Here is a 25,920-nt window from a genome sequence, read left to right on the forward strand (position 1 = left end):
GTCAAATATCCTTCCTCTGGTTATTACGTCTCCTGCCATTGGAAACAGTTTCTCCCGTTTTACTGTATGAAAATCTTCCATTATTTTGAATACCTTTATTAATCTCCCCTTAACCTTTAAGGAGAACCACCCTAGCTTTTCTAGCCTCTCCACATAATTAAATTCTTTCATCCCAGGGAATTCTAGTAAATCTCCTCTGTACCTTCTCCATGGTCCTGACACCTTTCCTAAGGTGTGGTGCCCAGAATTGGAAACAGTTCTCCGGTTGAGGCCTAACCAGTATTTGGTAAAGGTTTACCATGAGTGCTTTACTTTTGTAATTAATGCCTCTTTTTTAAATTCATTATGGGATGTGGGCATTGCTGGCTAGGCCAGCATTTATTGCACATCCCTAGTTGCTCTTGAGAAGGTGGTGGTGAGCTGCCTTTTTGAACCGCTGCAGTCCATGTGGTGTAGGTACACCCACAGTGCAGTTCGGGAGGGTGTTCCAGGATTTTGACCCAATGCCAGTGAAGGAACAGTGATATATTTCCAAATCAGGATGGTGAGTGGCTTGGAGGGGAACTTCCAGGTGGTGGTGTTCTCATGTGTCTGGTGCCCTTGTCCTTCTAAATGGTAGCAGTCATGGATTTGGAAGGTGCTGTCTAAGGAGCCTTGGTCAAAGCCGAGGATCGAACTTGCTTTTTTAACCTGATCAACTTGTCCTGCCACCATCCAAGATTTGTGTATGTAGACGCCCAGGTCTTCTTTGTCCCAGCGCCCCGTTTAAAATGGCACCATTGAGCTTATATTGTCTGTTCTCATTGTTCTTTCCAAAGTACATCAATTCACACTTATATACATTAAATTTCATTTGACTGTGTCATTTCAAATTCTGTCACTACCTACAGGGAATGGAATCTGTCTCCCAATATTTTAATTTCAGCCCCGCAGAAATTAAGCCATGGCTGACCTTGCGAATTGCATCATTAAAATGTTGCTTTTGAACCTCAATTTTGTGTGAGCAACAACTTCTGGATCAGGAGTTAGTGAACTGTGCTTTATATTATTAGTTGGCGTTTCGTGAAAATCTAGGAACAAGAGAAAGCCATTCAGCCCTCAAGCCTGCCTGTAATTCAGTTAGATCATGGCAGATCTGTACATAGGACCTAGGAGCAGGAGTAGGTCATTCAGCCCTTCGAGCCTGCTCCGCCATTCGATAAGATCATGGCTGATCTGATTGTGGCCTCAGCTCCACTTTCCGTCTGTCCCACACAACCTTTGACTCCCTTGTCTATCAAAAATCTATCTAACTCAGCCTTGAATAAATTCAATGACCCAACATCCACTGCTTTCTAGGGAAGAGAATTCCACAGACTAACAAACTTTGGAAAGAAAAAAAATCCTTCTCATCGCTGTCTTAAAAGGAAGACCTCTTATTTTTAAACCGTGTCATAATTCTGGTCTCTCCCATAAGGAGAATCATCTTCTCAGCATCCACCCTGTCCAGTTCCCTCAGGATCTGATATGTTGCAATAAGATCACCTCTCATTCTTCTAAATCTCAATGGGCATAGGCCCAACTTGTTTAACCTTCACTTCATCCCAGGAATCAGTCAAGTGAACCTTCTCTGAATGGCTTTTAATGCAATTATATCATTTTTCAAATAAGGAGATCAAAACTGTACACAGTCCTCCAGATGTGGTCTCGCCAAGGTCCTGTAGAGCTGCAGTAAAACTTCCTTATTTTTCTATTCCATTCCCCTTGCAATAAACGCCAATATTCCATTTGCCTTCCGAATTACTTGTTGTACCTGCATACTAAATTTTTGTGATTCATGTACCAGGACACTCAGATCCCTTTGTTTACCACCAAGTTCTGCAATCTCTCTCCATTTAAATAATACACTGCTTTTCTATATTCTTTAGCAAAGTGAACAAGTTCACATTTTACCACATTATGCTGCCAAACTTTTGCCCAATCACTTAACCTATCTATATCCCTTTGTAGACTCTTTACCTCCTCTTGACAGCTTACTTTTCCTGGTGTCATCGGCAAATTTAACTGCCATACATTTGGTCCCTTCATCGAAGCCATTGACATAGATTGTAAATAGTTGAAGCCCTAGCACTGATTCTTCTGGCACTCCACTAGTTACAGTTTACCAACCCGTAAAAGACCCATTTATCCCTACTCTGTGCTTCCCGTTAACTAACCAATCCTTTACCCATGTTAATATGTTACCCCCCTTTACCATGAGCTCTTTGATGTGGCACCTTGTCAAATGCTTTTCATAAATCCAAGTACACTACATCTACAGAGTCCCCATTATTCATCTTGCTTGTTACTTCCCCAAAGAGCTTCAATAAATTAGTTAAACATGATTTCCCTTTCACAGTACCATGTTGACTCTGCCTGATCTCATTGTGATTTTGAAAGTATCCTATATACCCTTAATAATGGATTCTAGCAATTTTCCTATGACAAATGTTAGGCTAATTGGCCCATAGTTCCTGCTTTCTGTCTCTTAACTTCATTTACCCACATTGATAACGTAACCCTTAGTACTCTGATTGAACAAGAATTTTCAGTTGACCCTAACCCTCAACAACTTTTTGGGGTAGAGATTTGAATAGGGAAATGTTGAAAAACATGACATTCCTGTTTATAGCAAAGGAGCAGAGCTTTCAGAACCAAGTATTCCCCCTGAGTGTATTATTTAAAATAGTAATGAGAAACAAATCCATTTAATTGGAAAATAAGTTCCCTTTTTACAGGTTTTACTGCAACTGTGAGAGTTGGTGAGACTACACCTGGAGTATTGTGTGCAGTTTTGGACTCCTTACCTAAGAAAGGATATACTTGCCATAGAGGGAGTGCAGCGAAGGTTCACCAGACTGATTCCTGGGATGGCAGGATTATCATATAAGGAGAGATTGGGCCGACTAGGCCTGTATTCACTGGAGTTTAGAAGAATGAGAGGGGATCTCATTAAAATATATAACATTCTGACAGGGCTGGACAGACTGGATGCAGGGATGCTGTTTCCTCTTCTGGGGTGTCTAGAGCAAGGGGTCGCAGTCTCAGGATACAGGGTAGGCCATTTAGGACTGAGATGAGGAGAAACTTCTTCTCTCAGAGGTGGAATTCTCTACCACAGGACGCTTGGAGACCAAGTCACTGAGTATATTTAAGAAGGAAATAGATAGATTTCTGGACTCTAAAGGCATCAAGGGGTATGGGGAGAGAGCGGGAGTATGGCATTGAGACTAGGATCACATTGAATGGTGGAGTAGGCTCGAAGGGCAAAATGACCTATTCCTGCTTCTATTTTCTATGTTTCTATGTTTCCTACCACTGCAGATCTCCCACTGCCCCTGCGGCCATTCTGACTGCAGAGAGGTCACACTTTATATCCAAGTGACTCCATCCAGAGGCAGGGCAGCCAGTGCATCACCCATCCCCAGAGCCAAATCCAAAAGCACCAGTGAAGAATATTCAAACCAGACCAAAACCACATCCAAGTCAGGGAGGGTCGCAGCAGGCCAAGATCACATCCAGGTCAGGGAGGGTCACAAAAAGCCAAGACCACATCCAGGTCAGGGAGGGTCGCACCAGGCCAATATCACATCCTGGTCAGGGAGGGTCGCACCAGGCTGAGGTCACATGTGATCCAGGCCAGGATAACATCCAGGACAGGGAGGGTTACACCAGATTAAGATCTCGTCCAGGTTACGGAGGGTCACACCAATCTAAGACCACATCCAGGCCAGGGACAGTCACACCAGGCCAAGATCACATCCAAGTCAGGGAGGGTCACACCAGGCCAAGACCACATCCAGGGAGGGTGAACCATGCTAAGATCACATCCATGATAAAAGCAAAATACTGCAGATGCTGGAAATCTGAAACAAAAACAGAAAATGCTGGAAAAACTTAGCAGGTCTGACAGCATCTGTGGAGAGAGAAACAGAGTTGACATTTCAAGTCCGTATGTCTCTTCTTCAGAGCTACAGAGAAGTAGAAATGTGATCAAGTTTACACTGTTAAGGTGGGTGGAGCAGGTGAAGCTGGATAGAAGGCCAGTGATAGATGGGGGCAAAGGAGAGATTGACAAAGATGTCATGAAGGGAGTGTAAGGGCTAAAAAAGGTGCTGATAGTGGCATTAAGGTAAGAAAGCAGAATGTAATAATGGCAGGATAAGGGTGAGTACCCTGCAAAGAACAACATGAATAAGTAACAGATGGCCCTTGTGGGGGTGGGTTGGGGGGAGGGGACGGTGGTGGGGAAAAAATAAAGGGTTCGAAAATGGGATAAAAAGGGGGCATAAAACAATGAATAAATGAATGAAAATAAAAATAAGTGGATAAAAAATAAAATTTAATTTTGAAGAAAGGGGTAAAAAAAAAAGAGGCATAGATAGAGGAGAGAGTTCATGGTCTGAAGCTGTTGAACTCAATATTCAGTCCGGAAGGCTGTAAAGTGCCTAGCCAGAAGATGAGGTGCTGTTCCTCCAGTTTGCGTTGAGCTTCACTGGAACAATGCAGTAGGCCAAGGACAGACATATGGGCATGAGAGCAGGGTGGAGTGTTGAAATGGTAAGCGACAGGGAGGTCTGGGTCATGCTTGTGGACAGACCGAAGGTGTTCCGCAAAGCAGTCACCCAGCCTTTGTTTGGCCTCTCCAGTGTAGAGTAGACCACATTGGGAGCAGCGAATGCAGTAGAGTAAATTGAAGGAGGTGGAAGTGAAGCGCTGCTTTACCTGAAAGGAGTGTTTGGGCCCTTGGACGGTGAGGAGGGAGGAGGTAAAGGGGCAGGTGTTGCACCTTCTGTGATTGCATGGGAAGGTGCCATGGGAAGGGGATGAGGTGTTGGGAATGATAGAGGAGTGGACCAGGGTGTCCTGGAGGGAATGGTCCCTACGGAATGCGTGAGGGGAAGGAAGATGTGTTTGGTGATGGCATCATGCTGGAGTTGGCGGAAATGGCGGAGGACGATCCTTTGAATGCGGAGGCTGTTGGGGTGAAAAGTGAGGACAAGGGGGACCCTATCATGGTTCTGGGAGGGAGAGGAAGGTGTGAGTGCAGAGGCGCGGGAGATGGGTCGGACATGGTTGAGGGCCCTGTCAACCACTGTGGGGGGAAACCTTGGCTAAGGAGGAAGGAAGACGTGTCAGAAGTGCCGTTTTGGAAAGTGGCATCATTGGAATAGATGCGACAGAGATGACGGAACTGAGAGAATAGGATGGAATCCTTACAGGAAGTGGGGTGTGAGGAACTGTAGTCATGATAGCTGTGGGAGTCAGTGGGCTTGTAATGAATATTGGTGGACAATCTATTACCAGAAATGGAGACAGAGAGTCAAGGAATGGGAGGGAAGTGTCAGTGATGGACCATGTGAAGGTGATAGAGGGGTGGAAATTGGAAGCAAAATTGATAAATTTTCCCAGGTCCAGACGAGATCATGAAGTGGCAACGAAACAGACATCGATGTACTGAAGAAAGAGTTGTGGGAGGGGGCCAGAGTAGGACTGGAACAAGGAACGTTCCACATACCCCATAAAGAGACAGGCATAACTGGGCCCCATGTGGGTACCAATAGAGACATCTTTTATTTGGAGGAAGTGAGACAAGTTAAAGGATCACACCCAGGTTAGGGAGGTCACATCAGCCTGAGACCACATCCAGATCAGAAGGAGTTGCAGCAGGCCAAGACCACCTCCAGGTCAGGGGGTTGAACCAGGCTGAGGACTTATCCCATTGGTATAAAATTGCCCACACTTGGGCTGAGCTGGATTGGCATGATTGATCAGGGACTGGCAGCATGATTGTGTCAAGGGAAAGTTTGTCTTACTAACTTAATTGGATTTTTTGGGGAAGTAACAAGGAGGATTGATGAGGGTGGTGCAATGAATGTCGTCTACATGAATTTTAGTAAGGCATTTGACAAGGTTCCACATGGCAGACTGGTCAGAAAAGTAAAAGTCCATGGGATACAGGGAAGTGTGGCAAGTTGGATCCAAACTTGGCTCAGTGACAGAAAACAAAGGGTAATGATTGAAGGATGTTTTAGTAAATGGAGAGCAGTTTCCAGTGGCGTCCCACAGGGCTCAGTGTTGGGGCCCTTGCTATTTGTTGTATATATTAATGTGTTGGACTTAAATGTGGGAGGCATGATTGGGAATTTTACAGATGACACAAAAATTGCCATGTGGTTGATAATAAAGAAGATAGCTGTCGATTGCAGAAATATAGCAATGGTTTGGTTGAGTGGGTGAAAGAGTGGCAAATAGAATTCAATCCCGAGAATTAGGTTATGCATTTTGGGAGGGCAAACAAAGCGCAGTAAACAAGAAGTTATTGAGTGGGGTAGAGGAAGTGAGAGACCTTGGAGTGCATGTCCACAGATCCTTGAAGGTGGCAGGACAGCTGGACAAGGTTGTCAAGAAAGCATATGGAATGCTTTCCTTTATTGCACAAGATATAGAATACAAAAGCAGGAATGTAATGCTGGAATTCTATAAAATGTTGGTTAGGTGATAGCTGGAGTTTGTGTACAGTTCTGGTCACCACATTATAGAAAGGACATAATTACTCTGGAGAGACTACAGAGGAGATTACAAGAATGTTGCCAGGGCTGGAAAATTGTGGCTATGAGGAAAGATTGGATAGGCTGGGGTTGTTTTCCTTAGAACAGAGGAGACTGAGGGTCTCCTTGATTGAGGTGTAAAAAATTATGAGGGGCCTAGATAGAGTAGACAGGAAAGACTTATTTCCCCTAGCTGAGGGATCTATAACCAGAGGGCACAGATTTAAGATGATTGGTAGAAGGATTAGGGGGGATATTAGGAAAAACTTTTTCACCCAGAGTATGGTAGGTATGTGGAATTCACTGCTTGGATTGGTGGTGGAGGCAGAAATGCTCAACTCATTTAAAAGGTACCTGGATCTGGTACAGCACCTGAAGTGCTGTAACCTGCAAGGCTACGGACTGGTGCTGAAAGGTGGGATTAGAATGGCTGGCTACTTCTTTCAGCTGGCGTAGATATGATGGGCTAAATAACTTCTTCCTGTGCAGTATCCTTTCTGGGATTATGCTGACGGTGAACAAAATTTTCCCAGGAAGCATGCAGGTTATTAAAGCAACATTGGCTGGAACTGCATTGTAAATACCTGAAGAGCAGGTCTCCTTGGAAAGGAAATGAGGTTGAGACTATTTCTCACACGAGATATCTACTTCAGCTTTGATTCTTTAATAATATGCGTGGAGGAGTATCTGTACTGAAAAAAAATTCCCCCAGGCTTTCTATCTCCATTAAAATGTCAATCTTTATTGTCATCTTTAACTGTAGATTGTGAGGCATTACATAAATACCTATCTAGCAGTACAGATGGTACCAAATACTTTGCAAATCTCAAAAGGGGGTGAGGGGGGGTTGGGTAGTGCATGAATTCTCTCTTCTCCTCTCCACCCCCCCCCCCCACTGCCTGTTGGGATACAGTTCTGTGGAGTTTGGTAACATTCTGGTGCCTCATCCTGTGAGTGAGCCACTGACTTGCGGAGATAACTGCAAATCACCCAGTTCTGTCAGTTCAGATGAAAATGGTTCCAGGGATGAGGGACCTCAGTTATGTAAATAACAGAGAAGATGGGCTTGTTCTCCATTGAGAAGAGAAGGTTAAGAGGAGATTGGACAGAGGTGTTCAAAATCGTGAGGGGTCTGGACTGAATAGATGGAGAGAAACTGTTCCCATTGGCAGAAGAGTCAAGGACCACAGGATTTAAGGTGATTTCCAAAAGAACAAGAGGAAAAGCTTTTTACACAGCGAGTGGTTGGATATGGAATGCTCTGCCTGAGAGTGTGGTAGAGGCAGATTCCACTGCATCTTTCAAAAGGGAATTGGATAAGCACCTGAAGAGAAAAAAATTTACAGGGAAATGATGGGGAAGTGGGACCAGTTGAGTTGCTCTTGTAGAGAGCTGACATGGACATGATGGGCCAAATGGCCTTTTACTGTGCTGTAACCATTTTATGATTCCCCAATTCTACCATGGGGGGTTGTAGGGCTGGAGGAAGAGAATTTTAAAATTGAAGCATTGCTGGACTGGAAGCCAACATAGGTCAGTGAGTGCAGGGATGATGAGTTTACGGGACTTGGTGTGAGTTAGGATATGGACAGAAGAGTTTTGGAACAGCTCAAGTTTACAAAGGATCCTGTAGTGTGGTTGTGGTTATATGCCTAAGTCCACATCTGCAATTTTCTCACACCTCAAGTTGTTCTCTTCTGGGAAAAGACTGTGGAAGTGAGTGATGTTAAAAGCAGTGTTGTGTACATTCAGCAGCACAGTGTGTGTCTGTCTATTCCCAGCCATCTCAAACTCCCTTCCCCCCTGTCCCCGGGGAAGCATAGCTTGAGATGTTAAGAGGACAAAGCAATTGAAGGCTTAAAACTTAAAAAGCCTTCCGATCAGCTGAAGTGTGGCATTTGCTTTTCAAACTGCATAGCAACGGAGCGCATCAACTGCTTAAACATTCTGCTGGGGAATAATTACAAGGCCCACTCGAGAGACCCTTACAAAATTCCCCATTGCGCAGGAGGTCAATACAGGAACAGACATGGGGCTTCAGTTTGCCATGACTGCCTTTGTAAAGACTGGTAACCAGGCAATCAGTGCGCAATGTGGAGAATCTGCGCAGACTGGGGGAAATTGTGAGCACAGGCAACATTGAGATGTGGAGCCATGGGAATGTCATTAGAGCAAAGCCACTGCTTTTCACAAAAGGATACTTGCCATAAGCAACTGCATGGGAGGGATCAGCAGAGAGATCAATAGGTGGGTGACCAGTTGCCAAATTTCATTTCAGTCATTTTTTTTCGTTATTCTTTCATGGGATGTGGGCATTGTTGGCAAGGCCAGCATTTGTTGCCCATCTCTAATTGCCCTTGAACTGTGAAGCTTGCTAGGCCATTTCAGAGGGCGGTTAAAAGTTAACCACATTGCTCTGGGTCTGGAGTCACATATAGGCCAGACAAGGTAAGGATAGCAGATTTCCTTCCCTAAAGGACATTAGTGAACCAGATAGGTTTTTTTACAACAATTGATAATAGTTATCATGATAACCATAACCATTACTGAGACTATATTCCAGATATATTAGTTAAATTTAAATTCTGCCAACTGCTGTGGTGAGATTTGAACCCATGTCCCCAGAGCATTCACCTAGGTCCCTGGAGTACAAGTTCAGTGAATTACCACAACACCACCATCCCTCCTTAGCAATAAATGCCCAGTTGTGTTTGTTGTCCCTCTGTTAACTGAATTGTGACCATACTATTGTGCAAAAGTTTGTACAAATAACTGTGACTGCGTTCCAAGGAGGCCTCAAGTGATAACATCTGTTGCTGAGTTGATCTCATCTGTTTCAAGTTGGGAGGTCATCAGCCAAAGAGAGATGGGCAAAGTCATGACAATCCTGTCCCTTGCCAAGATTGACAGCAGCCTCATGAGTTTGTTCCCTATTGCTCTTGCCTTTCTCTAAAATCCCACCTCTTGTTCTGTTCACTCCCCCTGCCTTCTTTGCTCTGCATCAGGGAAAAGTTCTTCAACATTAGAAATTAATCATTCCTTACTGTTCAAAATAGTCTAGATAATGACTTCATTAGTTTGTGCAAGTTGCCAAATTATTTCTTTTAAAACCTTCAGCATTTCAGTCAGTTCTCAGCATTGTTGTGACCAGGTGAGAAGGGGTGAACTGGCTCCCCTCTATTACACCTCCTCAGCTGGTCAGAACAAAGGTTTAATTTTCTGTTTTACGAGGATATGCCTTTTCCAAATATGAATGTGTTTAATTATTTAAGCTGTGAGCAATAGGAGCCAATCAAACAAGGTTTTCTTGAGTCAAAGAAACAGCAAATTTACTAATCCCTAAATCCGAGACAAATAATAAAAACGCAACGCCACACACACACACACGCACACACATGTTGCGACCAATTTAAATTAGCTTGTTAGATACGGTCAGATGCATAAGATTTTGCAGTTATTACAAGATATTGGTTCGCTGATAGGTTTCTGGTGGAGTTGGCTTCTCGAATCAGGCAACATACTTATTTCAGAAGAGAGAGGGGAAGAGAACATGCAGCCCTCAGCTTGTTTCCTCTGCTGAAGGCTTTCTTGACACCACCTGTGTCACTTGCAATCTCTCCCTACTGGCTGGCAGTTTTGCCTTGAAATACTTTACTCATTGTGTGTTTCCAAGAGGTTTTGGGTGAGTCTGTCTGTGGCAGCCATTGTTTCAATATCCAATACTTTGCACTTTTAATGTCTCTTCCTTAGACAGTTACAAGTTTTGATGGGTGTCTGGCATATAGGAAATGTCTCTCTCTTCACACTCCCGATGATGATTTGTTGGCTTCTTGCCTTCAGCTTGGAATGTGGCTTTGCATTTGCTCTGTCTCAGTTCAAATTGCAAAAGCTCCAGTCAGTTGAAAGTTAAAAACTATTTTCAAAAATAAAGGGGCATAGCCTCGTAACATCACCAACATTGTGAATTGTTTGTTATGCTCACCACTTGAGATGCGCACCAATGAATATGTCGTTTTGATCAGTGTTCTGGCACGAGCTGTTTGAACATCAACAGCAACCAATGCCAACAGACATGCAAAACATCTGTTAGGCCAGCCCAGGCAGGGCCCGGCATCATTATAAGGATGTAATCAATCGAATTTACAGGGTAGCCCAAGAACATGCCAGATGTTTCCCCCTTGACCTGCCCTCTTTCTTTCCATTTATATTTAATGTCTCATTTTAGTCAGAGTTGGGGGGTGGTGGGGTTCTCTAAGCAGAATCAGGTTCTGCCCCAAATTGCTGGCTCCTTCCTCCATGCAGAAGTCCTCTTCTCCACTCTCCTGCAAGCCTAGAATTTCAGCCTCCATTCCTGTTGCCGAATATTAAAAGTGATGCTCATGGTGTTTCCATTCTTCACATAACTTCTTCCATTGTTTTGCCTGTTCCAAGTTCACTAAGGAGAGATTGTCTGAAAAGACTGAAGTGCTGGAATGTGACTAAGGAAGGCAGGATGGTAGTGCTCCCTCCCGCACAACTATTAGGCCTCAGAGTTAATAACTGAAACACAAGTGACATTCGGAAAGACACTTAAGCCTAGATGATGGCCAGTCATCAGAATGCAAACCCTCAAAGAAACCATGGACAGACACTTCTGCTTCAGCTCGCGCTCAGGAAATTTGAATCAAAGAAGCTTTCAGCTCCCACATCCTGACCCTGGTCAAAATAGTCTCCATATCAGCTCTGGTGTCCAGTAACATTGAGTTTCCCTTAACCTGGTGCTCTGCGCAGAATTCGACTATGTGAGTCTTTATTAGACTCTTCAGCCCTGCTCTTAACCATATTTTTCCAAAAAGAGGCTACGTGGCACAGTTTGCAGGCTCACAGCTTGTTATACTCCCTCATTAACATTCAGTTTTATTAAAGCCAATGGGCTGGATCTTATGGGCTCCGCCAGCTAACATGTCAGGTGGGAGGAGGGTTGGGCCGAAGCCCAGTCATGATCCTACAGGCTGCCCCACAACAATTTAATGCTGGCAGCAACATTAATTGCTTTAAGGGTGAGACTTCCATCCCTGTCTCGGTAGGGAGTCCTGCCTCAGAGAGCTGCCAGCCAATTCGACTGGCCGATTGACCAGCTAAACCTGCCGGGCTTCCCGCAAGGCATGGGCCACTCCTGGCATGGTAAAATGTCAGTAGGGATAGGATGAGACCTTTATGGCCACCTAAGAGCCCAAGGATGGGTGGGCCACCCAATGCAACCCCTCACCCCCTCCCCATAAAATTTCAGACAGGCCAGGGGCAGGCAGATAGGCAGCTGGAAGGCTTCATACTGGATTTTACATGCCCCTCCCGCCTTTAAACCCACTGGCAGGGGAGCGTAAAATCCAACCCTATGACACTAAATATCAGGTGGACATAAACAGGAGAAACTCCTCTCATTTGTGCCTCAGTATTAATTAATTCTGTTGGGGGTTAAGAATCCACTACCCTGTGGAAACATAATTGTTCTAATTTCTAGTTTTGTAAGAAAGATTGTTTCCAATTTCTCATCTTGTACAAGGCTTCATATAACATTTGCGGCTTCTAGTTATGCAATGGCAATCACAATCTCAGTTAAATAATCAGCTGCCATGTTCTGTTCCTTTATAAGAGACTGATCTTTTTAGAGAGAAAGTCTCTAGCACTTCAAGGTACAGATGCATGGTGGTCAATCAGACTGATCTGATAGCACCACAGTGATGTTTTACATAAACATAGTGACTCAGTCTAAATCCTGGGTACAAGCACAGCGTGGTTTTGGCTCTAATGTCAACAGAGTCTCATGGCAATGCTCCAGAACAAATGGCTGTCAAGATTCTGCTTCAGGAATTGAGAGAGTTGGAAGCTGCCTTCAACATTCTGTCAGTCTGGGAGGGAAATGTTTCTATTTGCATTTTACGGGCTACTGGAGCTAAGCTTTGAAACAGACCATACAGGCAGGACCTGCTAACACGGATAGAACCCAAGATATGGCACAATTTCCTTCATAGCCTTCACCTGACAGCTTGGAGCTTGAGCGCACAATTTAACAATATCTGTGTCTCTTATCAATAGTGGACATTCTGACCATAACCTGAAAAGCATCCACTTTAGAAGCTACAGCATTTGACTGTTGGTTCAGGAATCATTCCTTCTGTTTGTGTCCTAAATTAATGATTCAACGGTCCATCATCCAGTTTGTTATGGCTTGAAGATACATCGATTGCATCTTTCCACCTTTCCTTGGCTGGAACTCCAGGGGAGAAATACACCTGATTTTCTATGGTTTACAAGTTGGAAACTTTCATTCCTCAACACTGACTGCCCCTGACCTAAGTCTTATTCTTTCAACATAGGTAGTCAATTGTGTATAAATGTCAACAACATTATACAGGTAATGGTGACGAGCAAAACATAGCATTGTTTTTTCATAGGCTCATGTCTCAAACCCGATTAAGCCCATACTTTCATGTGAACCTAGGTGATTCACTTTGACAATAATTATGCTTTTCTCAGATGGGATGTTAAACTGAGGACCCGTCTGCCCTTACAGATGGACGTAAAAGATCCCACGGCACACATTTTGAAGAACAGCAGGAGCGTTCTGCCTGGTATCCTGGCAAATGTTTATTCTTCAACCCAACATCACTAAAACAGATTACCTGCTCATTATCACATTGGTGTTTGTGGGATCTTGCTATGCATAAATTGGCTGCCACTTTTCTTGCATTACAACAGCAGTTACCTTACTTTGAAAGTGCATTGGCACTAAAGTGCTTTGCGATGTCCTGCGGTTGAGAAAGGCGCTATATATATATATAAATGCAAGTGTTTCTTTCTCAGGCTCATCTCTGTTCACTGAGTCATCGAAGATTTATCACCTAATGTTGTGCCTGAACTTTATTTGCTTGAGGTGATTATGATAGTCATGCTTCTCTCTGTTTTACCCATTATGGAACATATCCTCTTTGTAAAATGTCACCTTGTTGATTTATTAGAGTTTTGCTTTCAATATTGACAGAACCAAGATTATCACCACCTCAGGCACTTATTTGTATCAAGTTGCAAAACCTCCACTGTGTATGGTTTAATGGATCTTGGAATGCAACTCTTTCTGTTACACTTTAGCTGATTGATATGTTCTGTCACATGATCTCCCAGGCAGTAATGGTGAAAATAAGCACCCCAAGTGTGTTGGCACATCTGTGATCCAATTTGCTGTCAAAACAAAGCCCTGGAATTATCCATTTCCATTACTATTCGGACATCTGAAAGCGGGCAGCAATTATTACTGGGTTGATCAAGGCAGTCCTATTCGTACCTGGCACTCCGCCATCTCCATTATAGTGTGTACTACTGGGGCTAAAAGGGTTAAATTATAAGTACAGGATGCATAGATGAGGCTTGTATTTATTCCCCTGATTATAGAAGATTAAGGGGTGATCTAATTGAGGTGTTTAAGATGATCAAATGATTTGATTAGATAGATAAAGAGAAACTATGTCCTCTGGTGGGGGAACCTAGAACAAGAAGGCATAACCTTTAAAATGGAGCTAGGTCATTAAGGGGTCAGGAAACAATTCTTGACACAAAGGGTAGTAGAAATCTGGAACTGTTTCCCCCATAAAGTTGTTGAGGCTAGGGGTCAGTTGAAAATTTAAGATCTGAGGTTGATAGGTTTTTATTAAGGGATTACAGAACCAAGGCGGGTAGATAAAGTAAAGACCCAGATCAGCCATGATTAAATGCCTACTGTTGTTCCCATGTTCCTATGTACCTACAACATGCACTGCAGCAACTTGCCAAGGCCTCTTCAACAGCATTTCCCAAACCCAAGATTTTCCCTGCCTAGAAGGACAAGAGCAGCAGGTGGGAACATGATCACCTCAAAGTTGCCCTCCAAGTAACACTTTGATATATATGGCTGTTCCTTCATTGTCAAAATCTTGGAACTCCCTACCTAGCATCACTGTGAAAGTATCTTCACCTCACGGATTCCAGCAGTTCAAGAAGAAAGGCCACCACCAATGGTCCCTCTAAGCCGCATGACCGACAGCAGCCTGAAAGTTCCCATGTAGGACACGCATAGGTTGACCCCTTTAAGTTGCCATGTATGTGTTGCTGCATTTAAAAATAATTAAAGAGTTGTACCCTTAAACAAACAGCCTATGCCCTTCAAAACAAAAATTAGGGAGTGTGTTGCTTATTAGCATCTGTTCAAAGGCAGCTAGCAATGGACAATAAATGCTGGCCTTGCTTGCCACACCCACTTTTCAAGAATTCCAAACTCCCAGAAGAGGCAAAAGGATTCCAGGGCCAATTTAGGACATACTCTGGGGAATTCCTTAACGACACCTTAAGGCAGACTCCAGGATACCATAATAACACAAGACTGTCACCAATCCCAGCTACCCATCCCTCCCCACCTCCACTACTTTCACGTAATTTTCACTTGTCAGTAAGTGAGAACTAATGCTTGAAGTGCAGTGTGGATGTGTTCAGTCCTTGACCAGTGTTCAGCTTCCACATGTGGGCTGCTTCTTAACTTCCTCTGGCCCAGAGTGTTTGGAGGTTTATCAGTGTAAGTATGATCATAATTGTCTTGTCCATCAAAGAGCTGAAGAAAGCCCTGTATGTGGGATGGGTTGGAAGAATAATGATTACAGGACTCAGATGGGTGGACGAGTCTTAAAGGGGCAGTGCGTGTGTAACTTCCCATGTTGGATGGCAGCCTATTTTTTTGTACATAGATGATACGGACAAGGGAGGCCTATTTTAGATTGAACAGAAGTTCACATCTGGTGTTGCTGCACCTTTGACAGCAGCAAACTTAGGATCAATGGGCTATTCAGAGGAGGATATTTTTGGAGCTGTGCCTATCAAGAAATTTCCTAAATCACTGGAATGATTGAGAACATATCTAACTAGAATTGAAACCTTGCTGCGATATCTTTAAACACTGTTTATTTCTGTACATGTTATGGTTTTCTTTTTTTAAAAAGTGAGCAAATTAAAATAGAGGCTAATTTCTGGATGGCAGGGAATGATGTATCTGGAGGAGAGACGTCTGGTTCATCGAGATTTGGCAGCAAGGAACGTACTGGTAAAATCACCAAATCACATTAAGATCACTGACTTCGGCTTGGCCAGGCTGCTGGACGTGGATGAGAAAGAATACAATGCAGATGGTGGAAAGGTTGGTGAAATCATTAGTTTCTGTGGAATGAGATAGAATTTATAGCATTGAAACAGGTCATTTGGCCAACTGTCAGTGTTAATGTTCCCTTCCCTCTTTATCTAACGCTATCTGCACATTCCTTCTGTTTCTTTCTCCCTCATTTGCTTATCTAGCTTTGCCTTAAATGCATCTAAACTAATCGCCTCACTTATTCCTTGTGGTAGTGTGCTCCACATTCTCACCATTCTGTGCATAAAGAAGTTTCTCCTGAATTCCCTTTTGGATTTACTAGAGACTTGGATTTATGACTCCCTGTTTTCAGACTCCCCCCCACCAAACCCTCCGCAAACATTTTACCTACATCTGTCCTATCAAACCCTTGTACAATTTTAAAGATTTCTTCCAGGTCATCTCTCAGTCTGTTCAGCCTGTCCAGGTAGTGAAAACCTTTCTGGTTTGGTATTCTTCTTGTAAATCTTGTTTGTACTTCCTCCAATGCTTCTATTTCCTTTTCATGATGTGCCACTGTGCAGTGCTGATCAATAGGAGTTTCAGCTCAGTAACTACAAGCAGCTCATTTACATATTTATTATCTAATTGTGATCTTTACCCATGCTACTTTCTGGCAATGTGTTGTGTGTCTCAGTTAGGAAGGATCTTTGGTTGTGGAAGATAATGGCCCTCCCAAATGTCATGTATTAATATATAAATATATAGGAGGTTGACAGTGCTTGGTCAGCCTTTATCTCAAATTGGGCAAACTTTACTTCATTTTCAAAGATCACCTTCAGTGAAATTATAGCAAACAACTGAACTTTTTGTGTTGCTTTTGTTGCTGACTGAGGCTCTCATTAAAGTGAAGGACTATTTAAATTCTCGCATGCCTCCTCGGTTATTAATCTCCAAGGCCCCCCCATTGTGAGGGAGGCCCTCATGCCATTCTAAACCTATAATCTTTTTACTGCACAATAGGGGGGAGGCTTCCTCTGCTGAATGTGTGGACTATCCTCTGTTCTCAATTTTGAGTGAAAATCTTCAGAACAACAGTTTTACAGTTTCACTAGGTACAACCATTAGAATAAATATCCCCGTGGAAGAAAGCGATTGTTTTTCTTCACATTTTTGTCTCCCCCTCAAGTTGGTTCCAGATGCTTCTCCGAGATTTCCACGTTCCTCCAATTGTAGCCCCTTTCGCATCCCCCACTTTGCTTGCCCCACCATTGGCCTTCAGCCACCTAGACCCTAAGCTCTGGAATTCCTTCCTAAATTACTCCACCTCTCTAACACTCTCTTCTCCTGCTTAAAACTTACTTCCTTGACCAAGCGCTGGTTCACCTTTCCTAATATCTCCTTCCTTGGCTCTACATCAGGTTTTGAAGTCAAGTGCCTTGGGAGCCTTTGCTACATTAAGGGCACTATATAAATGCAAGTTGTTCTTCTTGTTTCTCCTGTTTACAGCCCCTCATTCCTCGTGCCAGAAACACTCACCTTTGCACAGTATCAAAGGCAGCTACAGGTTTTCAAGTCAACCCTAATGTAATGTCCCAGGATAATCCAATCCTGTGCTTTTTCCCTTCTTCCCTATAGTCTTTGTCAATGCCTCTCGGCAAGGGCACATCCCGGATCTGTAACTCACCTCTCTTTGCATCCTTCCAAAAATAAAGTCCATACTACCCCTATTTGTGAATCTTTAAAAGCATGTGTTTTCTTTTAGCTTACACATTTGTTTTTCTAAAATAACCACCTTACTTACACCCATTTTGGCACTGACCATTGGTAGTGGTGGAGGAGGCCACACCAGTCAGTGCTACTCATATTAAATTATTAGTGCAGGTTACGCACTACGCCATAGATATCAGCTGTGACCAGTGGATCATAACCATCCATTATATCTGCAACTACTTTTTTAAAAAATCCTAGGATGTAAGCCAACAGGTTGAGGGATTTGTTGGCTTTTACTCCCTTAAATTTCTCTAATAATTTTTTTCTACTGATATTAATTCATATTCCCTTTGTTACTCTCTATTTCTGGTGTGTAAGTTGTATCTTCTGCTGTGAAGATTGATGTAAAATATTTGTTCACTGTCTCTGCCATTTCCTCATCCTCCAGTATAATTTCTCCTCTCTCTGCCTCTAAGGGATCATAGTTTAGCTACTCTCTTCCTTTTTATATATTTGTAAAAGCCCCCTCTCTCTTCAGGTGTTGGCACTCTCTTCCATTTGATTCATATTGCTCCATGATTATGCTTGGCAAAGTATTACAGTAGTTTGCCATTGCCTTCTGCAGCATGGCTGACCAGGAGACTCTCCCACTCTTACTGCCTGCCATTGGGCATATTTGAAGGATTTACAGGCTGATAATCAACCTGTTTTGCCACGTGCTGCTTCCGTGGCCACCAAGTCCTGGAGTGGTGCTTGCAAAAAGCTCCTACAATCTGTTTTTTATATTCCTCACTAGTTTACTCTCATTCTATTTTTTTCCCCTTTTTATCAAGTTTTTGGTTGGTTGCTGGTTTCTGAAACACTCCCAATCCTCAGGTTTATTACTATCCTTTGCTACATTATAAGCCTCTTCTTTTAATCTAATACTGTAATAAACGTGGTGTACCGGACAGGTTTCTTACTTGAAACAGAAACCTTTATTTACAGAGCTCTTGTAGAAGCTACATACCAGGTCCACAACTAGAAAACTCCGCCTCTAAGATTACCTATGCTTAGGGCTGATTCGTGACCCCTAAAACAGTAGAAAAGGCTTTACCTACATTCCTCCCCCCCTTTTTTTGCTTTCCTTATTTACAAGAATATCTTAAGCCACAACATATACACAGATCATGCAATTATAGATTAAGTCTCTGAGGTGGTTTTCTAATTCGGTTAGAGCGACGTAGCTCTATGACTTGCGATTCTCCCACTGGGTCGAGATGATCAGGAACTGCAGCATCAGGGACATCCTTAGACAACGTCAGTTCAGAATTATTTAATTCGACAGAGACATCAGGTATGACTATTCTAGTTTGATCTGACACCTAAGGGGTTAAAGGGCCATCATCAATTACAGGTGGAGTAACTGGTTGTTGGAATGTCGCCCTACTCCTTAGATGATCCTGAGATGTTTTCCTGACTTGGAAATATATCGCTGTTCCTTCAATGTTGCTGGGTCAAAATCCTGGAGCTCCCTCCCTAACAGCACTGTGGATATAACAACACCGCAGGGACTGCAGTGGTTCAAGAAAGCAGTCAAGGGTAAAATTTAGGCCCAGGTGTGGTCTCACCAAGGTCCTGTACATCTGCAGTAAGACATCCTTTCTCCTGTACTCAGGTCCTCCCACAATAAAGGTCAACATACCATTTTCCATCTTAACTGCTTGCTGCATCTGCATGCTTGCTTTCAGTGACTGGTGTACAAGGACACCTAGATCCCTTTGTACATCAATATTTCCCAATCTATCACCATTTAAATAATACTCTGCCATTCTGCTTTTCCTGTATTTGCCCACTCACTCAACTTGTCTACATCACCTTGAAGTCTCTTAACATCTTCCTCACCGCTCACATTCCCACCTAGTTTTGTGTCGTCAGCAAACTTGGAAATGTAACATTTGGTTCCCTCATCCAAATCATTGATATATATTGTGAATAGCTGGGGCCCAAGCACTGATCCCTGTGGTACCCCACTAGTCACTACCTGCCATTCTGAAAAAGACCCATTTATTCCTACTTTCTGTTTCCTGTCTGCTAACCAATTCTCAGTCCATGCCAATATATTACCCCCAATCCCGTGTGCTTTAATTTTGCACATTAACCTCTAATGTGGGACTTTATCAAAAGCTTTCTGAAAATCCAAATATACCACATCCACTGGTTCTCCCTTATCTATTCTGCTAGTTACGTCCTCAAAAATCTCCAGTAGGTTTGTCAAACATGATTTCCCTTTCATAAATCCATGTTGACTATGTCTAATCCCGTTAATATTTTCTAAGTATCCTGTTATCACATCCTTAATAATAAACTTGAGCATTTTCCCTACCACTCATGTTAAGCTAACCGGCCTCTAATTCCCTGTTTTTTCCCTCCCTTCTTTTTTAAATAGTAGGGTTACATTTGCCACCCTCCAATCTGCTGGGACTGTTCCAGAATCTACAGAATTTTGGAAGATGACAACCAACGCATCCTTTATTTCCATGGCCACCTCCTTTAGTGCCCTGAGATGTAGATTATCAAGCGCTGGAGACTTATCGGCTTTCAGTTCCATTAATTTCTCCAGCACTGTTTTTTCAGTAATACTAGTTTCCTTCAATTCCTCTTTCCCACTAGACCCTCAATTCCCCAGCATTTCTGGGGAGTTATTTGTGTCTTCCTCCATGAAGACAGAAATAAAGCAGTTTAATTGCTCTGCCATTTTCTTGTTCTCTATCATAAATTCTCACGTTTAGGACTGTAAGGGACCTACATTTGTCTTCACCAATCTTTTTGTTCTTATACATTTATAGAAGCTTTTACAGACCTGTTTTATGTTTCATGCAAGTTTACTCTCATGCTCTATTTTTCCCCTCATAATCAATCTCTTGGTCCTCCTTTGCTGAACTCTAAACTGCTCGCAATCCTCAGGCTTGCTACCTTTTCTAGCAACTTTATATGACTCCTATTTGGATCTAATACTCTCCTTAATTTCCTTTGTTAGCCATGGTTGGACCACTTTTCCTGTTGTGTTTTTGCACCAGAAAGGAATGCATACATTCATTCCTTAAATATTAGCCATTGCCTATCCACCGTCATGCCTTTTAATGAAGTTCCCCAATCTATCTTAGCCAACTCACGCCTCATACCTTCGTAGTTTCTTTTGTTTAGATTTAGGACCCTAGTTTCGGATTGGACTACTTCACTTTCCAACCTAAGGAAGAATTCTATCATGTTATGGTCACTGTTCCCTAAAGGACCCTGCACAACAAGATTAATAATTAACTCCTTCTCATTGCACAAAACCAAATCTAGAATAGCCTGTTCCCTAGTTGCTTCCTAAATGTACTGGTCTAAAAATGTTTTATTCTTTATACTATTCTTAACTTTGCAAGTAAGCCATGAAGGGATCCTTCTTCCTGAATTTCTGTTTTTTGCTTAAGAGAATGTATTGTTTCCCATTGTTTATTTGCTGCCATACCTTTGGGTCTGTTTCCCAATCAACCGTAGCCTCATACCTATATAATTGGCTTTGTTTAAGTTTATGATTGTTGTTTGAGACTCGAGAATGTTGCTGTCAAACTTAATATGGAATTCAATTGTATTTGATAATTTTTTTCCCAGTGGATCTTTTAATCTGAAATTGCTTATTAAACTTGCCTCATTGCACAATACCAGATCTAAAATAGTTTTATCCCTAGTTGGTTCCACAACATTTTGTTTAGGAAACTGTCTCAAAAGCATTCTACAAACTTATCTTCCAGACTACCTTTGCCAATTTGATTTGCCCAGTATATATGAAGATTAAAGTCCTCCATGATTAATGCGTTGACTTTGTTACAAACTCCAATTATTGGAGCTTATCGCAATGTCCAATTGTATAACGACTGTTAGGGAGCCTATAAACTACTCCAACCAAAGGTTTACGACCCTGATTATTCTTGATTTATACTGGTTCAACTTCCTGAGTTTCGGAGCCAAGATCTTTTCTCACTACTGCTTTTATGTCACCTTTTACTATCAAGTCTACCTCTCGGTCTTTTCCATCTGTCTGTTTTTTTTAATGTTGTGTGCCCTGGAATATTTATTTCCCAACCTTGGTTATCTGCTAAGCATGTTGCTGTAATGGCAATTAGATCCAAACCATTTATCTCTATTTGTGCCACAAATTCACCTCCTTATTACAAATTCTTCACACTTTCACATAATGAGCTTTATCCTGTACTACTATTTTCTGTATGGCCCTTATTCACTGATGCGCTAGGACTGAAGACAATAGTATACCGGCAATAGTACTGAAGACTTGTGCTCTAGAACTTGCTGCGCTCATAGCCAAGCTGTTCCAGTACAGCTACAACACTGGCATCTACACAGCAATGTGGAAAATTGCCCAGGTATGTCCTGTACACAAACAGAAGGACAAATGCAACCCGGCCAATTACTGCTCCATTAGTTGACTCTTGATCATCAGTAAAGTGATCAAAGCAGTCATCAACAGTGCGGTATTTGCTCAGCAATAACTTGCTAACTGACACTCAGTTTGGGTTCTGCCAGGACCACTTGGCTCCTGACCTCATTACAGCCTTGGTTCAAACCTTAGGTGAGGTGAGAGTGACTGCCCTTGACATCAAGGCAGCATTTGACCGAGTGTGGCATCAAGGAGCCCTAGTAAAACTGGAGTCAATGGGAATCAAGGGGAAAACTCTCGGCTGGTTGGAGTCATACCTAGCACAAAGGAAGATGGTTGTGGTTGTTGGAGGTCAGTCATCTCAGCTCCAGGACATCACTGCAGGAGCTCCTCAGGGTAGTGTCCTAGGCCCAACCATCTTCAGCTGCTTCATCAATGACCTTCCTTCCATCATAAGGTCAGAAGTGGGGATGCTCGCTGATGATTGCACAATGTTCAGCACCATTCGCAACTCCTCAGATACTGAAGCATCCGTGTCCAAATGCAGCAAGACCTGGATGATATCCAGGCTTGGGCTGACAAGTGTTGAGTAACATTCACGCCACACAAGTGCCAGGCAATGACCATCTCCAGCAAGAGAGAATCTAACCATTGCCCCTTGACATTCAATGACATTACCATCACTGAATCCACCACTATCAACATTCTGAGGGTTACCATTGACCAGAAACTGAACTGGTCTAGCCATATAAATACTGTGGCTACAAGAGCAGGTCAGAGACAAGGAATTTTGTGGTGAATAACTCGCCTTCTGACTCCCCAAAGCCTGCCCACCATCTGCAAGGCACAAGTCAGGAATGTGATGGAATACTCCCCACTTGCCTGCATAAGTGCAGCTCCAACAACACTGAAGAAGCTTGACACTATCCAGGACAAAGCAGTCCACTTGTTTGGTACCCATCCACAAACATTCACTCCCTCCACCACCGATACACAAAGGCAGCAGTGTGTACCAGCTGCAACATGCACTGCAGGAACTCAGCAAGGCTCCTTAGACAGCACCTTCCAAACCCATGACCACTACCATCTGGAAGGGTGAGGGCAGCAGATAAATGGGAATACCACCACCTGGAAGTTTCACTCCAAGCCACACACTATCCTGACTTGGAAATATATCACTGTCCCTTCATTGTCGCTGGGTCAAAATCCTGGAACTCCTTCCCTAACTGCACTGTGGGTGTACCTACACCACATGGACTGCAGCAGTTCACAAAGACAGCTCACCACCACCTTCTCAAAGGCAGTTAGGGTTGGGTAATAAATGCTGGCCCAGCCAGTGATGCACACATCCCATGGATGAATAAAAAAACTATTACCATTCATCTTCCTCTTTTCCCAGTACTGGTGCCATGAATCCGATCCCCTTCTTCCCACAACGCTCTTTGTGCCACCAGTTCAATTATCTAACCTGCTTGATCCTGTGCCAATTGACATGTAGACATCCAGAGATTATTACCTTCGAGGTTCTGCATTTTAATTTGGACCCTATCTCCTCAAGCTCTCTCAGTAGAGCACCATGCCTACTTCTACCTGTGCCATTGGTTTCTGCGTGGCCAATGACAGCCAGATCCCTACACCCAACCCCCACCACTCCAAACCCATCTGCAGCTGTGAGGAGGTGTCTTTAACCCTGGCATTAGGCAGGTAGTACAGCCTTTGAAACTCCTAGCATCGGCTGCAGAGAACAGTATTTCTTCCTTTGACTATACTGTTCCTTACCACACTACCACATTCCTTGTCTCTCCCCTCACTTGATTGGATACCTGCACCATGGTGCTATGATCATCCACCCTGTAGTCCTTGTTCTCATCAACACCAGTAGCAACTGTTAGTTAATGCCAATGGCCAAAGCTTCTCATCACTACATCCTGGATCCCTATCCATACCTGACTCACAGTCATACCCTCCTGTCCTTGGCCATTGACCGACCTAAGGGGATGTGATGGCCTCCTGGAATAAAGTGTCCAGGTATCTCTCCCCTTCCCTGATTCCCCTCAATGCCAGCAGTTCAGACTCCAGCTCAACACCTCTGAGTCGAAGTTGCACAAGCTGCAGACACTTACTGCATATCTGGTTGTCCAGGATCACAGTGCTTTCCATAAACTCTGACATGTTGCAGTCACAGCACACCGACTTCCCTGCCTAGTCTGTCTGACTTTATTTATTTATTTGATTAGTTAACTAACAGGGACTGCAGCGGTTCGAGAAGGCAGCTCACCACCACTTTCTCAAGGGCACTTAGGGATGGCCAATATATGCTGGTCTAGCCAGTGGAGCCCACATCCAGTAAATTAATGAAAAAAATGAGTTACTAATTTAGTAAAGTAAAATAATAGCAAGTATGTCTACAGGTGTCTCTGGATACCCTTCAGCAAAAAAGACTTGCATTTATATATCACCTTTCATGACCTCAGAACGTCCCAAAGTGCTTTACAGTCAATGAAGAAATATTTTTGAAGTGTGGTCACTTTTATAATGTAGGAAACGCAGCAACCAATTTCCTCACAGCAAGCTCCCACATCCCTGCAATACCCACCCTCCCATTCGTGCAGTGCTGTCCAATACGTTAGCCACTAACCACCTGTGACTAATTGGCAATCCAGATGTTGTTAATCACATGTCTTATTAGTAATTTAAAAAATAGCAGTTGGCAATCATTAAGCATGTGATGTTAATACTTATTTACACAGCATATACATTTGAGCTTTAACTTTTTATGTCTTTGTTGGTAAAATTGTAACACAAAAAGTAGAGAGAGACTTTTTCATCACTGTGTACATTTTATTTTCTTGTTTATTGAATGGTAATAGTTGTTTGTTAGGTAAACATACAGATATAAAGTACCTGAATTGTATTTGTGGATGTAAGGCATTTTCGACTAAGATTAGTGCCTGGGGGCTAAAATGGTGTCACTGTAGCCACACTTGTGGCTAGTCAGTGAATTCTATTGGACAACACTGTACCAGTACTGGGTACTGAGGCCAATTGCAATGTGATGGCACTGCCCTAGCTGAGGTCAGCTACCTCAGCAAAGCCCAGGACTTGGAGCTGCAACAGTCGAGTACACATGCCTTAAGTGTCATACTGGGGAGAGTGTCCCACTCCATATTTATAATGGGCATTGGGCATAGCATTCTCCAGTAATCAACCAGACATTATTTCCCGATAAAGGCAAAGAGATGAAGTCACAATTGTGCCTTCTCTTGTGTGAAAAGACCAGATATCAGAAGCAGGGGGTGGGTTGATAGTTTAACCATCTGTACTGACAGCTGGTGTCTCCACATAAACAGAATAATAAAATCAGAGAAAACTGAAGTGGTATATATATCATAAAAAGTAAGTCATGTCTTCTAGTGATTTCAAGGCTCTAATGCCTTTTCAGGCTGCATGTGTTGCTTAAAATTTACTCTTATGGATAATCTCAACTGTTCAATGATATTACAGTTTTATAATAGTCCCTGGCATCCTTTATTCTCTACATTAAGGGAAAATCACATTCAAATTCACTGGATTTCTGGAGGAAGCATATTTGTTGGAATATATATGTGTAAATGTATATATTTAAGTAATAATTTTCAGCAGTCAAGTGAATCAAAGCCCTTAAAGAAATTTATTTGATCATTCTCGCTGGGCAGTCTAGCAGCTGATTACAGCAATGACACAGGAACGTGCAGGGCTGGTGATTACATGTTCACCAGGAGCTTTATAATATCTTGCCACACGACTGAATAGAATGGTTTTGGTGTCACTCTGAAAGGAGTTACTGCTCTCAATTCCAAAGGCCATCACAATGCCCTTTAACAACTCAATGTACCCAAGCATCTGGGTCTTCAGCTGATTTGGAATCCTCAGAAATATTGTACCAGCTTTTTCATAGATGCATTTTTAGAGGAAGCTAAGTAAGTACCTGAGGGCAAAAGGGATAGAAGGGCAGAATGAGAGGGGAAGATGAAATAGGATGGACAGTGGCACGTGTGGAGCGTAAACACCAGTGTGGACGAGTTGGGTTAAATGGCCCGTTACAACGC

At 43.0% G+C, this 25,920-nt stretch overlaps 1 protein-coding gene across 1 annotated transcript in view; it reads left to right on the forward strand.

The window, feature by feature from the left end:
• LOC144686417 (receptor tyrosine-protein kinase erbB-4-like) overlaps positions 1-25,920 on the forward strand; it is a 974,945-nt gene that overhangs the window by 801,916 nt on the left and 147,109 nt on the right. The window contains exon 21 of the mRNA XM_078551583.1: positions 15,610-15,765. Within this exon, the coding sequence (XP_078407709.1) occupies positions 15,610-15,765 (156 nt within the window). The remainder of the gene's footprint in view (positions 1-15,609; positions 15,766-25,920) is intronic.

This window comes from Cetorhinus maximus, chromosome 11, assembly GCF_964194155.1.
Source record: "Cetorhinus maximus chromosome 11, sCetMax3.hap1.1, whole genome shotgun sequence".
Taxonomy (NCBI): Eukaryota; Metazoa; Chordata; class Chondrichthyes; order Lamniformes; family Cetorhinidae; genus Cetorhinus; species Cetorhinus maximus.